This window comes from Sebastes umbrosus, chromosome 17, assembly GCF_015220745.1.
Source record: "Sebastes umbrosus isolate fSebUmb1 chromosome 17, fSebUmb1.pri, whole genome shotgun sequence".
Classification (NCBI taxonomy): Eukaryota; Metazoa; Chordata; class Actinopteri; order Perciformes; family Sebastidae; genus Sebastes; species Sebastes umbrosus.
Window position 1 is genome coordinate 23,962,887 of NC_051285.1, and position 15,259 is coordinate 23,978,145.

At 42.2% G+C, this 15,259-nt stretch overlaps 1 protein-coding gene across 2 annotated transcripts in view; it reads right to left on the reverse strand.

Moving 5' to 3' along the window:
- uvrag (UV radiation resistance associated gene) overlaps nt 1-15,259 on the reverse strand; it is a 102,413-nt gene that overhangs the window by 82,382 nt on the left and 4,772 nt on the right. For both annotated transcript variants that reach the window (XM_037748489.1, XM_037748490.1), the window contains exons 2-7: nt 13,667-13,784; nt 11,721-11,755; nt 10,306-10,467; nt 9,318-9,392; nt 9,107-9,192; nt 601-706 (exon numbers count right to left, since the gene is read on the reverse strand). In XM_037748489.1, the coding sequence (XP_037604417.1) occupies nt 601-706; nt 9,107-9,192; nt 9,318-9,392; nt 10,306-10,467; nt 11,721-11,755; nt 13,667-13,784 (582 nt within the window). The remainder of the gene's footprint in view (nt 1-600; nt 707-9,106; nt 9,193-9,317; nt 9,393-10,305; nt 10,468-11,720; nt 11,756-13,666; nt 13,785-15,259) is intronic.

Consider the following 15,259-nt stretch of genomic DNA (forward strand, 5'->3'; position numbering starts at 1 on the left):
GACAATAAGGGGGTTTCTGAGCAGTTTCCAGAACAGAAGTGCTCGCCATCCAATCGCTGAATGAATTTGATGCCAAATCACAGCATGGTTTTTCTATGGTGTTCCTCAAGGTCTTGGTGTCTTAATGTGGTATTTTGGAGGGATTATTGATAATTTTTATAATTTTTTGAGTGGTAAAAAATAGTTAAATTTAGCACCAAATCTGTGCCAAATGGCATCAACCCAAAAATTGCTGCAACAACTTATGAGACATAATTGAGCATGGGAATGACCATCATATACTTCAATCATAATGTTCTTAGCCCTTATACACTTAACAATTTATCTTAATTAATTAATTCATGTTTACTTCTTATTAATGACTAGAACAAGTTGACACACAGTGCTGAGCTGCATCTCAAATTAATCTTCAGGTTCCCAGCTTTCAGATGATGTACACCACTTCTATATGACATTTAGTGCTGACCTGCTATCTCCCCCTAAAGACCCCCTGTACCCTCCTAAAAAAGACAAAAATGGGTCTATTGTGGGTTTCAGAGGGTTAAAGGAAAGTTGCTGATGAGTTGGAACTTGTTGCTGATGTTTGACTGCGCTGCTTACCCGCTCTGTGCATGTCGCAGTCGTCCGGAGCTTCTCCTCGATCTCCTTCCCAATCTTCTGCACCGTCACTTGGGTCTGCTTGATGGCTCTCTGGGCCGTGTGAAGCCTGCAGGAGGAGGAGAGCACAAAGTCACCATCCAGATCATTGTTTGTAACCACACACCGGACCACAAGAACAACCGCATGTTGAAACTGTGCTTCCAAGAGGCCACTAAATTGACTGGCTGCCTCAGTGTTATGACTACACCAGCAATTCATTTCATTTAGCGTGGACTGTTTTGGAGGGAATCGTAAGAAGTATGATTGTCCCCATGTGGAAGAGTCATTGTGTGCGGTGTGTTTGTTATCCCTCCTTGTTTCTTTTTCTGATTTACTGGGGTTGATCTTCATTGTTTCGGCCCGACTGCGGAGTCTCCTGGACCGTAAAAGTTAATGACGAGTTCTGACATTAAACAAAGGACATAAACAATATTGAAAACATTCCTAATAATAAAAGTCTACAGTTCATTCGACCAGACTGATCAAGTTCTTAAATACCACAAACCACAAATATCACAAAGTTTAATCACTGGTATTTTCTAATAATCAAAAGTTGGGTTGAAAAGTTGTCCGATAGACCTGAACCCATCAGTCCCAGGAAGCGAAGACAACCGTCAAAAGGCCACATAATTCATTGAAACCACAACGATGGGGGCCAAATGCCATGTCACTGTCATCACTGAAATGGGAAACAGCAACACCAGTACACAAATGACAAGCCAGCGCGTTATTTAGACCATCAATCACACTGCCAAGTGTGTTTTCTCAAGTCTCAAGTCTCAATAGAAAGAGACACAAAAATCCCCTCAACGGATCCCGAGGGACTCCAACAACATAGCTACAGACAACAATCCACATGGTGGGAATGAGTTATGGAGCACAGACAAAAGGGGGAATTAGCACTTCTCGCTAAATGTCTCAATGCCATTTGTGTGCCATGAGAGTCGGATTGCACAGTAATGGTTATGTTTCTTTCTTGATGAACACAGAATGGCTCAACTATCTGGATCCCAAATAAAGATGTGATTAGCTCGTCTTGTTAGCATGGTTCTTTCTCTCCTACGGTTTGGGTCGTGAGGGTGATGTGAATAGGGTTTTCCTTGGGTATGCACTAGCTTTGAGTGTTCAAGAAATTGCCTCTTGAGTGGTTTTAGTGGCTTCCGGCTTGGTGGGGTCATTTTACAAATCCTAGGGAGCCTTTTATGTTATGAAACTCACACAGTCCCTCTGGAGATTATTGCCTCTTCCCGGCACCCAAACGTGGAAAAACAAATGGTTTCTATGACGATGTAAATAGAGTTTTGGGTAGGAGTCCTACAGGATACATGTTTTCTGCCCACATTTTTTTAATCTGTCTCAGGTGACTGTGATAGTAGTTGGAGATAGTCCTTTGGAACATCGGGGCAAATCTGTTTTGACAGCTTCATGTGTTTAGGTGATTGCGATGGTAGAATCTGATATGGTCTTTTCCCCCAGGTGAGAATAGTTATCTGCTCTCTCCTTTTCACGCATGTCTGCCCCCTTATCATTCCCTGAGTCTTGGCCTAACACCTGCCCATCAGGCTCTATCACAACCTATGGACCGACAGGGGACAGGGTTCCCAACCTTACACCCACATTGAGGCAGCAGTTTAATCGCTGGGCAACTGTCCAGAAAACGCCTTCTCACGAGCCATGACAACTTTCCTTTCCCGAGGCATTCGAGGTAACTTGCAACTCTGCCTCAGGGGATCTGCAGGAAGTTATGACTAAGCCTGTGCACTCAACCCTTGATGCAGATAAACATCAGAAAAACAATAACATTCTCTCCTTTGACCGTGGCACTAGATCCTGCAGGGGTGTCAGATGAAACTTGCGCTTTTGAAACTTCCAGATTTTTTGATAAACAGAAGGCATCTTGTAGAGGTTTTTAATAGGGGCTTTAGGAAAAATACAAAGCTAAAATGGTAAATGTAGCGATTTACAATCAACTTAATGGAAGTGGATGAAACTGATGACCTCACATATTTTTTAAAAGTGCTTTCAATACAGACCTGGCAGCCTCTATGATCCAGGTCTTCTGTTCATTTACCTTTACTGATTACCTTGAAATAAATATTTGCACCGGTTTACACGCTGTGTTGTGGTCCAGCATCCGCAGTTTTGCAATCAGGGCTGAGAAGGAATCAGCAAATGTAGATGTGTCATCTGGCTCACAAAGATAATCCAGAGAAAGACCTGGGATCTGAAGAAGACACCAAGGAGTAGTTCTTCTGAGAGAAACTATGGGGGGAAACATCAAGTAGACCACTGTTTCTTCAACAGAGGGGTTTGAATGTCGAGATGCTAATTCACATCACTATGCAACAGCTGAAGTTGGTTACGTTAAACATTTTGGTCTTTCTTCTTTGCAGACAATCTTCCAAATCCTTGACCTTATCACTGCAGAGTTTTCTGTTACAAAAAAATACTTTGACTCAACTCCAAAACCATTTGTGTGACCAAGAAGAAGAAGGATGGAGGTGGCGGCAACGAGTAGGATCTGGCAAACCAGCCAGCCAATAATGCATACATGGTGCCCCCCTATGAAAAATTAGCAATCAAATCAGACGAATAGACCTTTTTTCACAGCAGACAATTTGACTTGTCATAGTGGGAAAAGCACAGGTGTAACTAATAAAACTAACAATGGCTCTGTTATATTCAAGTGTCCCAGTGTGAGTGACAATAAATCAGCATGCACAGTACCTGAATCCTGAAAGTGGTGTTCATTTGTGAAGATTATCTTGCTGAACAAAAGTGCCATAAACGTGTGTTTTTCCTGCAATAATCCAAAACCCAAAGGAAAAATCCCATTGGCTTTTTGTTGAGTGTACCAGGGCGATGCTAACTTCCTGGTTGGCCTACAAAAATACGTCATCCCTTGAGCACTCTATTAATCGACTGGTTCAAACTCAGCAGACATATACAATGGCTGCTACCTCTTACCAAAGCATTATTTTAAATGTATTGAACCTTGTATGGCCTGGCCAGTCTTCTTGCTGTTCATCGCATGCAAGTGTGCCCGATGCACTTGTCAAACAAACCTGGGTCAGAGGAAACAAGCATAAAGGACTAATGACTGCACTGAATTCATTTCCAGCAGCCATGTTTCAAACACAATGGGGTGAACAGGACAGCCGATTAAGCGATTCAAAACAAGCTCCGAGACATTTTGGGACAACAAATTGAGCATAATGTCCCACTATCACACCTCTGCCACGGACAAAACAGACAAAACCAGAGTCGGAAAATCACAACAAACAAAACTTCTGTATTCGGCCTGTATCTCATTGCCAAAGAATGTCAACACATTTAACCACTTGTTATTCACCTCACTTCCCTATTGTCTCCATTTTCCCAGAATGGAAGATAAGATTACTTGAGTTTCTTTAGCGCGCCTGCATATGCACTTCTATTCCTCCAGGCTTTTTGTGGGGATCTGCTGAGTTGCTAAAAGCCCTGTTTACATGACAACTACCAAAGAGATGCAAGGAAGCTAAAGAGATTCTGAGAAAAGATATGTTTGGTCCCAAAAGGGTCAAAGAGGGGTCACGCACTCTGTAGAGAAGTTTGGATGCCCAGTCATGAGCATAAGCTTCTTGACCTTGTCTTACATTAAAAATCTAAAAATGTTAGTCATGGTTGCTTAAGCTGTCTGGAGGAGTTAGCCAAATAATACATGATGAAAAAGCCTGGCTACAAATTATGTTTTATGTACAAAAATCTCATATGGATTTCTACTAGTCAACGCCTTGTCTTTTGTTTGGGAAGCCAGAAAACACAAAGAGAGGTGAAGGCTTAGGGTATAGGTGGGAGTAATGAACACTACATCAACAAGCTGAGATAACAACAGATAGCACGGCAAGGAAAGTATCACAGACGCTGGTGAGAGTGAGAGAAAAATAGCAAAACAAGGAAGAATTGGGCAGGTAGTGAAAAAGGGAAGGCAGACAAGCTGGAAAAATACACGTCTGAGGTTTTAGCATTGAGATAATGTACTTTCAGATTGAAACTAGAATTACCGCCTCGCGGTTGTATGCCTCCGCCAACCAGTCAAGTTGCCATTTACATCCATGTCTGTCCAAAATATCATCCCTTCATCATTTTATCGTATTGGACATTTCTGTGAAATTGTCATAATTAGCATATAAATTATTGAGTTATGGACAAAAATGTGTTTTGTGAGGTCACAGCGACCTTGACCACCAAAATCTAATCAGTTCATCCTTGCTTCCAAGTGGATGTTTGTGCCAAATTTGAAGAAATTTGCTCAAGGCGTTCCCGAGATATCTCGAGAACGGGACGGACATGAGGTCACAGTGACCTTGACCTTTGACCACCAAAATCTAATCAGTTCATCCTTGCTTCCAAGTGGATGTTTGTGCCAAATTTGAAGAAATTTGCTCAAGGCGTTCCCGAGATATCTCGAGAACGGGACGGACATGAGGTCACAGTGACCTTGACCTTTGACCACCAAAATCTAATCAGTTCATCCTGGAATCCAGGTGGATGTTTGTGCCAAATTTGAAGAAATTCCCTCCAGGAGTTCACAAGAATGGTCCGAACGTACAGTACGTCCATACGACGGACGGACAACCCAAAAACATTATGCCTCCGGCGACGGCTATTGCCGACGCAGATGCAAAAAAATGTGTAAAAAAATCATTTGGAAGCCGGACAATTGGGAAAACACTAGAAGGGGTGTTGCAGGCCTACTGCCTAAATTGAAAAAACAACCTTAAAGCTCCTCTTAAATCATGTATATGAGGGTTGCTTGACTCTGCATAAGTCCACTCCAGAGGTGTGAAATGAAAACTAGAGCATCCTCACATCCATTTCTCCACAGTGATTTAAAGCTCAGGCCGGTTTGTTTCTGTAGTCTGGTTGCTGCTGGTTGAGACCCCAAGGTCAGCCGTGGACTCGATACAGCTGCCTGTTTAACGCGGGACCACAAGACCGTCCCATGGCGGAGAGCTGTGGCCGCAGCGTCCAGCCAGCAGGCGAGCAGACCTAAGGGGCTGCCTGCAGGAAAGCATTATCACCTCAGCAGCCTCTGTGGCATCAGAGACCCCCCACAGAGCTCCACCGTCGCTGTGCACTGCTTCTGTTGACACATACTGTACGTACATGCATACTCCACATATAGGAGCGTACAAAAGGAAATCAGGAAACACGGCAACATATGGCTCTGATCATGGGAGGGGAAAGGAAAGTTTCCCCTTTAGGCTCCAGGAGTTTGAGACGGGTTTAATCTGCAATGTCACAGTGCTGAACTGTGAAAGTTGTGCCCCAAGAATGATGTTTGCCATGTGGCACATGGGTCACTGTTACAATATACCTGAAACTTCAACATTCAGCATCTACAATGGTCTTGTTGTCATTATAAAACAATCTAGGGATGTCAAACGATTCAAATATTTCATTGCGATTAATATCGCATGATTGTCCAGGAATAATCACGATTAATCACAATTAATTGCACATTTTTTATCTGTTCAAAAATGTACCTTAAAAGGGAGATTTGTCAAGTATTTAATAATCTTTTCAACATGGGAGTGGGCAAATATGCTTTCTTTATCAAATGTATGTATTTATTTATAATTGGAAATCAATTAACAACAAAAAACAATGACAAATATTGCCCAGAACCCATCACAGGTACTGCATTTAGCATAAAAATATGCTCAAATCATAACATGGCAAGTTCAAGCCCAACAGGCAACAGCTGTCAGTGTGCTGACTTCACTATGACTTGCACAAAACTGTATGTGATTATCATGAAGTGGGAATGTCTGTAAAGGGGAGACTCGAAGGGTACCAATAGAACCCATTTTCATTCACATATCTTGAGGTCAGATGTCAAGGGACCTCTTTGTAAATGGCCATGACAGTTTTCGTCACCAAAATTTAGCGCAAGTTTGGAGAGTTATTTAGCCTCCTTTGCGACAAGCTAGTACGACATGGTTGGTACCAATGGATGGAAAGATCGATTGTGTTAATGCGTTAAAGAAATTAGTGGCGTTAAAACGAATGTGCGTTGCGTTAACTTTGACAGGCCTAAAACAATCTAAAAGCAGGTGTATAAGTCTTTGCTTTCAGAGAGCTGAGTAAGAACTGTGGGGCCACTCAAGTACTTCCTCTTACACACCACTTCAATGTGAAGTTCAAGAGCATATTAGCCAATGAAAGATGGCCTCTAGCCATTATAAACTGGAACAGTAAACCGCTCCGTCACTTTCCGCCTCTCCTTTTTGTTAATATCCAACTAGGTCCAATACGTAACTCAGTAATGTGATGACAGTAAGTCAATTCTATCATTAATCCTATTAAGTCTTCTTTCCTCTCTTACTGCTCAGACATGGTAAGACAGAGGAGTGCACTTGAAAAGTCGAGGGATGTTTGCACCTGCAAAGTGTCTACAAAAAAACAGTAGTTGTTGAACAGCTGGATCATCTTCGTCACCGTCTCCTTGGCTTTCTTTCTTTCTACCCAGACAGGGGCCCGGCTCTACTGTATGTAAGATGTGGCTCAGCCTCTATTTCAGTCTTTGCTGATTGATGATGTATACTCTCCCTCTTCATCTCTCCATCTGAGGCGTGTTGCGTGTGTGTCAGCTTGTCAACCGGGTCTGAGAAGCAGACTGAATCTGCTGACAAATTGCCGTCATTAATCAAGACCAGCGCGTTCTTAGCAAGCGTGCTCGTCCTTTTCCGTTAAAGCACCGCACTGAGAAAGACGCCTTGCTCTGGGCCAAGGCAGAACAGGAGAGTGTTGGGTGAGAGTATCAGACACTGTGGGTGTCCCCTGTGGATATGTATCAAAAAGAGACATTTTATCCAAATGTTCTCGAAGAGGCACCATAAAAATTAGATTACATGATGAAAAAGTCAACGCATGGTGCAGCGCCAGCGGTATCTAAAGGTGGCTACTATATATCATTTATCAAAGCATGCAACCACGTAGGTGAGCCAGTAACACAAGCAGAGATTTCAACACGAAGCACGGTTCCACGAGCAGCACTCCACCCGAATGCTTCAGAGTTAATGCTCTTTGAAAAAGGCAGAGCTCAGCGGGTCAGAAACTGAGTGGTATATATGGTTATGTACCATGGGGGGGGTGGGGGGGGGGGGGGGGGGAATAATCCCTGTTGGAGTGTACAGTATCTGATGAATCATTCTACAGTACATAATCATAAACTATGTGCATATGAGTGCACCGAGCCAAAGGAAAAACTCTGACAGGGGTGAGGAGCTGCAGGCAGAGCAGTGTGTGGGAAGAGGGGGATCAATGTAACTGTGTTAAACTCAGCAAGGTCCCACTGGGTGCGGATAGAAGAAGAGGATGTGGAAGAAAGCTGCAATAATAGAAGAAGCAAGAGCAGAGGTCATAAAAGTTATGATTCAAAACTGGGCCTTTTCTCCTCCAAGCTGCTGGGGAGGCAGTGGTATCCTCTCATATAAACATAAAACCATGACCACGTCTAGATGAGGGAGCACTGTTTAAGTTCAGCTGGCTTTGGCATAACTCCCTTTTCTTGATACTGCAAAGGCCTGTGACGCATTTAGGTCCCCCTATTTAATTCTTATAGTAGGAAAATGTCAGCGGAATCTCATAATGACAGGATCCTTATCTTTTTTGGAAGCGTCAAACTTGAACCTTCCAGATATACATTTACTGTATTTAGTTAAAAATGGGTGTAATTGCGTTGTTACGCGATAAGGCTCTGACCACAGGGTTTCCCTCTGGGGAAGCCCTGGTGATGCTGAAAGCAGCGTTTACATTCTACCACATTTAAATATAAATGTGGAACAAACATTGCCATGTTTGTCAACAGATGCCAGAACTGCCATGTGTTGTCTAAAGCTCTTATTACTGCAGCAGGGTTCCCCTTCTAACAAGCAACTCTCTCAGCAAATCTCTGTCTCCTTCTTGTGGTGTAAATTTGTATTGCAATCAATTTTCACAGTCAACAGTCTGTACTTTAAATGGGACATATCTTGCTAATTTTCCGGTTTCATACTTGTGTTTTGGGTTTCTACTGCTTAAAATGCTCTATATATTTGTCCCATAATGTCCAACAAATACAATGTAGACTACAGTCTTTGTGACTTTATGTAAAGCTGGAGGCCAGAAGAGCTGCCCTGATAATGGGTCAAAATGTCAGCTTTCCTGTGGCACCATCTGCTGGAATACAAATGCTAAAGACAAACATGCAACGCAACATAACAGGAGGAAGTCTAGTCACATGACCAATTATGCAAAAAGAGTAAATAAAAAGATCTATTTGAAGAATACTAGTCGTGGGTTCAAATAAATCTAATATACTGTAGAAAATGTCTGTACATGACAGAAAAGACTGCTTGTAATAATGCAATAAATTGGATGAAAGTGGAGTCCTAATGATATGATAATGTGATGTAATACTGCTACGTGGCATGAATCTTACCTGAGCAAAGAGAACACACTGTAGGAGTTCCTGACTGAACTCTGGTCGACCTGAAGCAGACTGTTTTTCTTCCGCTCCGACTGGTCCTGCAACAGCCACATGTGAGTGTTTCAGTGCAGAGGCCAAACAGCGTCTGAATAAAGCTAATGAGATTACGACTGGGTATTCCATTATGATGCAAAAGCTTTGGAAAACTGACAAGAGGCCGTACCTTGAGATCAAAGTCAGCTGCATAGTAGCCATCATTCAATCCAAATATTATCTCATTTGGATTCCTGGATCGAATCTGTGGACAAAGCGAGGGAGTAGAGGCTCATTGTAAGGACTGAGACGGAGAGAACAAAGGACAGCGGGCATCTGGCTGTGCATGAGAATGTGCTATCTGTTTACGAGCTTTGAAGCTAGTCTCAATGTGCATAAAGAATGACAATAGCATTGAGTTCTTTTACTGTATTTTGCGATTGCCTTGGCTCATTTCTACAAACAGTTTCAATGTGGAAAACTCTTAACTCAAAATGCAAAAACAAAGAAAAAAATATGGTATCTGTGGCTGTCACAGCACTGTAATTAACCCGTCCAACTATTTCATTCGGCCCGAATGTAATGAACGGAGGGGCTACCTGTCGGCCTGCCTGTGTGTACTCTGCCCGTGCACTCATTTGGCATTACTGGAGTCTTCCACAAGCTGCTAGCTTGATAGCTGTGAGTACTAACAATAGCCATGTTCGCCGTTCACGTTCATTATGATACGTTTATGTTCAGAATGATAATTTTGGGGGAGTGGCTTTGGAGGGAGGCCTGAAGCGACGGACTATCAGTGTTGCTGTCTTTGAGACTTTCGCTCTAGATTTAGGGACTTTTGGAGCTAGTGCTGCTAGCTACTTTCATTGGAAAAGAGTTGACAAAACTGGGCCCGTTTTTTTCGGCTGGATCATTTTTAAAAATGGTGTACTCTTGCTAGTTTCTCAAGATCGCCCAGTCCTGCCTTAAAGTGTTTTCCAAATTGAAACTCTGTTGTCAAAACTGGGCCAAAGCAATTGTACAATACTGTAAAACACATGTAAAGATCTGAACACTTTGCACCTTATTTTAACTTTGCACCTGTCCCTTTGCAGCCTGTACACTCTTCCTACCACACAGATCCTTGTGACAACATTGTATACTATACAAATAAAGTTTACACATGTGTGGTTGCTGACCTGCTGTCCCGTGTATCTGAGGCCATCCAGATTGACCCTCCATTCTATGAGGAGCTGGTACTGTTCCTCCTGTCCTCCCCAGATCCTCACCACGAAGCAAGACACTGAGGTGTCCAGAAGGTCCGGCAGCATGCCAAAGTCCAGGCTCCGCCAAGTTGGATTCTGTCACACACACATATACACGTGAGGATTGGCAGTCACTTGGTGAGGATAAATCAGTGTAGTAAGAGGACATCAATAGCTGACATAACAGCTGATCAGCACAATAACTGATTTATTCAATTCAGTAATAATCACAGTCAAGCTTAAAGTGAAGCTATACAAGACATGTGTGGTACCTCTGTCAAATGCAATCTCATCATGTGATCCCTATACATGGCAAAGTAATTGAATCAACCTGTTCCACGTTAACCTTAAAGACTGATCCCTACGATAGTTTGTTCTCCGTCCTTGAACTTCCAGACTGACAACACTGGTTCTACAAAGCACTGTAGCCATTTACATCATTCAATTATGTACCATTTCCCTCAATCAGAGAGAAAATCTCTTGCTCTTCGGGTCACTTTCAAGGTCGGGCAGAGGAGGAATGTCAAAAGCAGAAGTACAATCCACAAGGTAGGGGGAGGGTAGAAAGCAGAACTAGTGAGAGTCAATAGTGGAAGCACAGGAGTAAAGCGGTTGGAATGAAAACAGGAAGCCCAACAGGAAACGTTTCCCTCAACAAATGCTGACGGGACGGAGGCTGAATACTAGAGAATGAATGCCAGCAAGGATGTTAAGTTCAACAGGAGGAAGTTGGGATTGGGAGGGATGACAGGAGGAGTCATGACTCCTGCAGCGCATTATACAGTCTGTCTGCCGAGGGTACTGAACAGTGTGCCTGGAAAGCAGCTTAGGTCAGCTCATGACTCAGCAGCAAGCCCAACGGTAATGGCTTGCTCTCCTTGGGATGCCTCTGTGGCTTCGTGCAGAGCTGCATCTGCCACGCAAATAAGAGTAGGAACAGCCAAAGAATCATGGGTCATTTACACAACTAATGACTGATGCTTACAGACCTAGAGAGAAAGTTGCGTAAGGGAACAGCACATATCATATTCAATTCATGTTGATGGAAGTCTGCCTTTTATTCAATGAAGCATGTTTTCACAGCATGTCACTGTGTTTTGATGTTTGAAAACCAGTTTAAGGAAGCTTATAGTGAAACAACAAGTCCAGAGGTGGTTAAATGTGGGGCTGGCAGGTATAAATGCCAGCCTTGGCATCGGTAAAATACAGGAAGCTCGTCTTCCTTTATTGTGGCACTGACTGCATTTAATGACCAGTGTACTAACATACACTGCAGGTTAATGACAACATCCTGATCCTATCCCAGGAGGCAGACGTGAATCGTTGAAGGTTTAATTAAGTATACTCACCAGCGAGTCTCGTATGACTTCACTCTTGTAAAAATCTACAAAAGACATCAAGAATGCTGATTAAAAGAGGGTAGAAAACTCTCACACAACAAAACACAAAACAACTGGTTTAAATATACCCTAAATACAATTTATAAAAGCTCAGCTCAACTATAATTTGTGAATCTAAACCAGTTTTCTGCTGACAGCAGATACCAAAGGCTGTAGTGATAATGTCGTCTAGAGTAAACACAGCGAGGGGCACCAAGGTGACTTTTAGGGATTATGGGCATGTTCTGATTCACAGCTGGGAGCGGTACGTTTAAAAAAAGCATCTGAATGGATAACCTTTAAATAAATACTCCCACAGAACAGAGTCGCTCACCGGTTCAATGTCCATTAACATTATGGGCTCAGGGAGACAAATTTTGTCTTAGAGGATACTAAATTTCATTTCCAAAATCATTGCAAAGTATGTAATAGGGCTGTCATCAGTTAAAAATATTTAATTGCAATTAATCGCATGATTGTCCATAGTTAATCACAATTAATCACACTTTTTTCTGTTCAAAATGTACCTTAAAGGAAGATTTGTCAAGTATTTCATAATTTTATCAACATGGGAGTGGGCAAATATACTGCTTTATGCAAATGTATTGTATATATTTATTATTGTAAATCAATTAACATCACAAACCAACCCATTTTCATTCACATATCTTGAGGTCAGAGGTTAAGGGACCCCTGTGAAAATGGAAATGCCAGTTTTTCCTCACCAAAATTTAGCTTAAGTTTGGAGCGTTATTTAGCCTTCTTCGCAACAAGCTAGAAACGACTTGGTATGACTTCAAAATCGCAAGTTGCGTTCATGTGTTTAAAGAAATTAGTGGCATTAAAACTAATTTGGATGAACGCGCTATTAACGCCTTAACTTTGACAGCCCTTATATATAATTTCTATTTTAGGGTGGATTTTCCTGATAGAGACAAGCACACTTTGGCTTGACAATTGTCACTTAATTACTCAACTATCACAAATCATATAATAACAATTAAAGCAATTTGGATTTTAATATTTGTCATGACCACCTTAGCTATTTTGACAATGTAGTAGCTACATCAGCTCATTTGGGGTGGAAAGTGGTACAGAAATATAATGTGGATAATAAATGTTTTTCATGTACGACATGAGTTGTAGAAAACAGACCGAGCAGCGTAGCCCACTGCCAGCTCTCACACAGGCCCTATTCAGACCTGGCATATTAACATGCATCTTGGGGGATCCGATCACAAGTGGACAGCTCTAAGTACGTCTGTTCACACCTGGCATTAGAATGCGTCTCCACATGCGTCCTGAGTGACCACTTGTGATCGGATGTCGCTTCCCTGCTCTATTTGTAAATAAACACATAGTAAACAAATGGCTAATACAGCTGACGTAAGATTACAGGAATGACGGTAGTAATATCCTGCATTTTCGTGATTTGGGTACATTTTAATAACGTAAAAATATATATTTTTTGTACAGGTGTTCCCCTGGTACCTCTGTGCCGCTGACACACCGACCACCTTCCGCGAGGAAACAGAGGGGGGTACAGAGCTTCAGAGGTGGGATGAGAGCGAGCGGAGCGGGCAGGCGTCTGTCAGCTCTGTTCAGAGCACCAGAAACAAAAATACTGACACATCACCGACAGTATGATATAATACACTTCCTGTGGCTAGTCTGATAGTTTGTAGATTATGTAGCCTATAGATAAGATATATTTTGATAAAATATAGTTGTATCGACAGGATACAGTAGTGCACAGAAGTCGTTTCCATGCTTGTGAGGCTCATGTCTACCCGTCTACTCACATGAGGAGCGCAGTGAGACCCCACCCAGGTAGCCCAAGGACCATTCGTGTACACGCTGCTAAAAGAATGTGAGGAGGAGAGACAGGCTGGAAGGTGTGTGTATGTAACACTGACCTCTAGATATGCGATCTCCTATGCAGAGGTGGAGGGTGAAGTAAGTGTCCAGCAGTGGGGAACCATTCTTGTTGACAATGTTTCTGGCGGCGATGCTCCGGAGGTGACGCAATCGTCTCTGTTTGGCGGGGACAAATACAGAAAACAGAAACAGATATCAGGGGCTGTTGTATTCAGTTGCATTCTGATCACGTGATGGTCGTTGGCAAATGCTATCTACGCTGTTCTGAAGACACAGAATCCTGACTGGGTCCCAGGACAGGTGAAAAGCAATGCCTATAGGTCAATGAAATAACATATTTTCTATCCTATATAATGAGCTTAAAAATAGCAGTTATTTATCATGCACAGAGGCACCACCAGCTGTGACAGTCTGCTAGATGTCAGCAGTTCAAATAATAGAGGCATGACATCTTCATGGCAGAATTAAGCAGCCAGTTAACTCGGCAGGCATGGTCAGTCATGACAGTCACATGAGAAGCGTATCAACATGTTTCGCTCTAAAAATCATTTCCCACAGAATATACAAATCTCAAATGAGCCAACTACGGAAAAGCCATCATTTATTAACAGGCGCTCCACACACAGACTTTTAAAACAAAAGTCAGTATATCAGGGATGCACAGTAAAGACAAGTACAATACCAACAGTACATGACTCATTAGTGAATCTCTAAACCAATCCAACAACATGTAACATATGCATTGTTTGAATATTATTCAAAAGAATCCCTGTGAATGTGTGTGGAACACAAGAAGCACACAGATGTCTTTTGGCAAGTTCCCGCTTCAGGCAAACACGTCCACAACAGCACAACTTCTCTATTGACCAGCAGGCGTGACCTCTTTCCTGCAGCCATACTGAGACTAAATCTAAGGTCATGGGATTCCCTGTAAGACTGGGGCCTCAAAAACAGAAACATTGATTGTTCCGCAAGGGACATTTAACCCCCCCTTAATGTGAGTGCATATTTCTGAATGGACTAATGTGGACCACAAGCAGAGAGAAATGGTTGTAAGTACATTGAGCAGTATGAAACTATATGTGTGGGGCTATCCACAATAAAACCACACTAATATCCAGAGCCCTTATTAGTGACTAAAAGCTTAGACAAAGTTCAAAGTTAGGATCACCATAAGTTCACCACTGTGATTAAACAACTCTGATGGTGGTATGTGACAAAGCGATTACTGTGACAAAGTGATTAGCTGGTCACAAGACCTCTGCTGAACATCTGTAATGCATGAACATTCAGACCACCCATTTCCTTACAAACTGGACAGGACAAACTAAATCAAAGCTCTGTCTTAAAAACAGTTGCAGTTAGGGGATTCCCAAAATTATTTGAGTATACCGTATATGAAACATTACCCTGACACAGAATTCATATAAACTCAGCTAATTAAAACTACTGAATTTAATAAATCCTTCCTTCCTGAAGGTTATGATGTTCAAGTGTTGATTGAACTTGGTGGTCTGTAGTCTGCAGGCTGTAGTTAGTGCTACTGTCTACTCTCATTGATATATTATTGGTTTCAGCTAGATGTACCTAATAAACTGAAAACTGAGTGTAGGATATTGCTATCACCATTA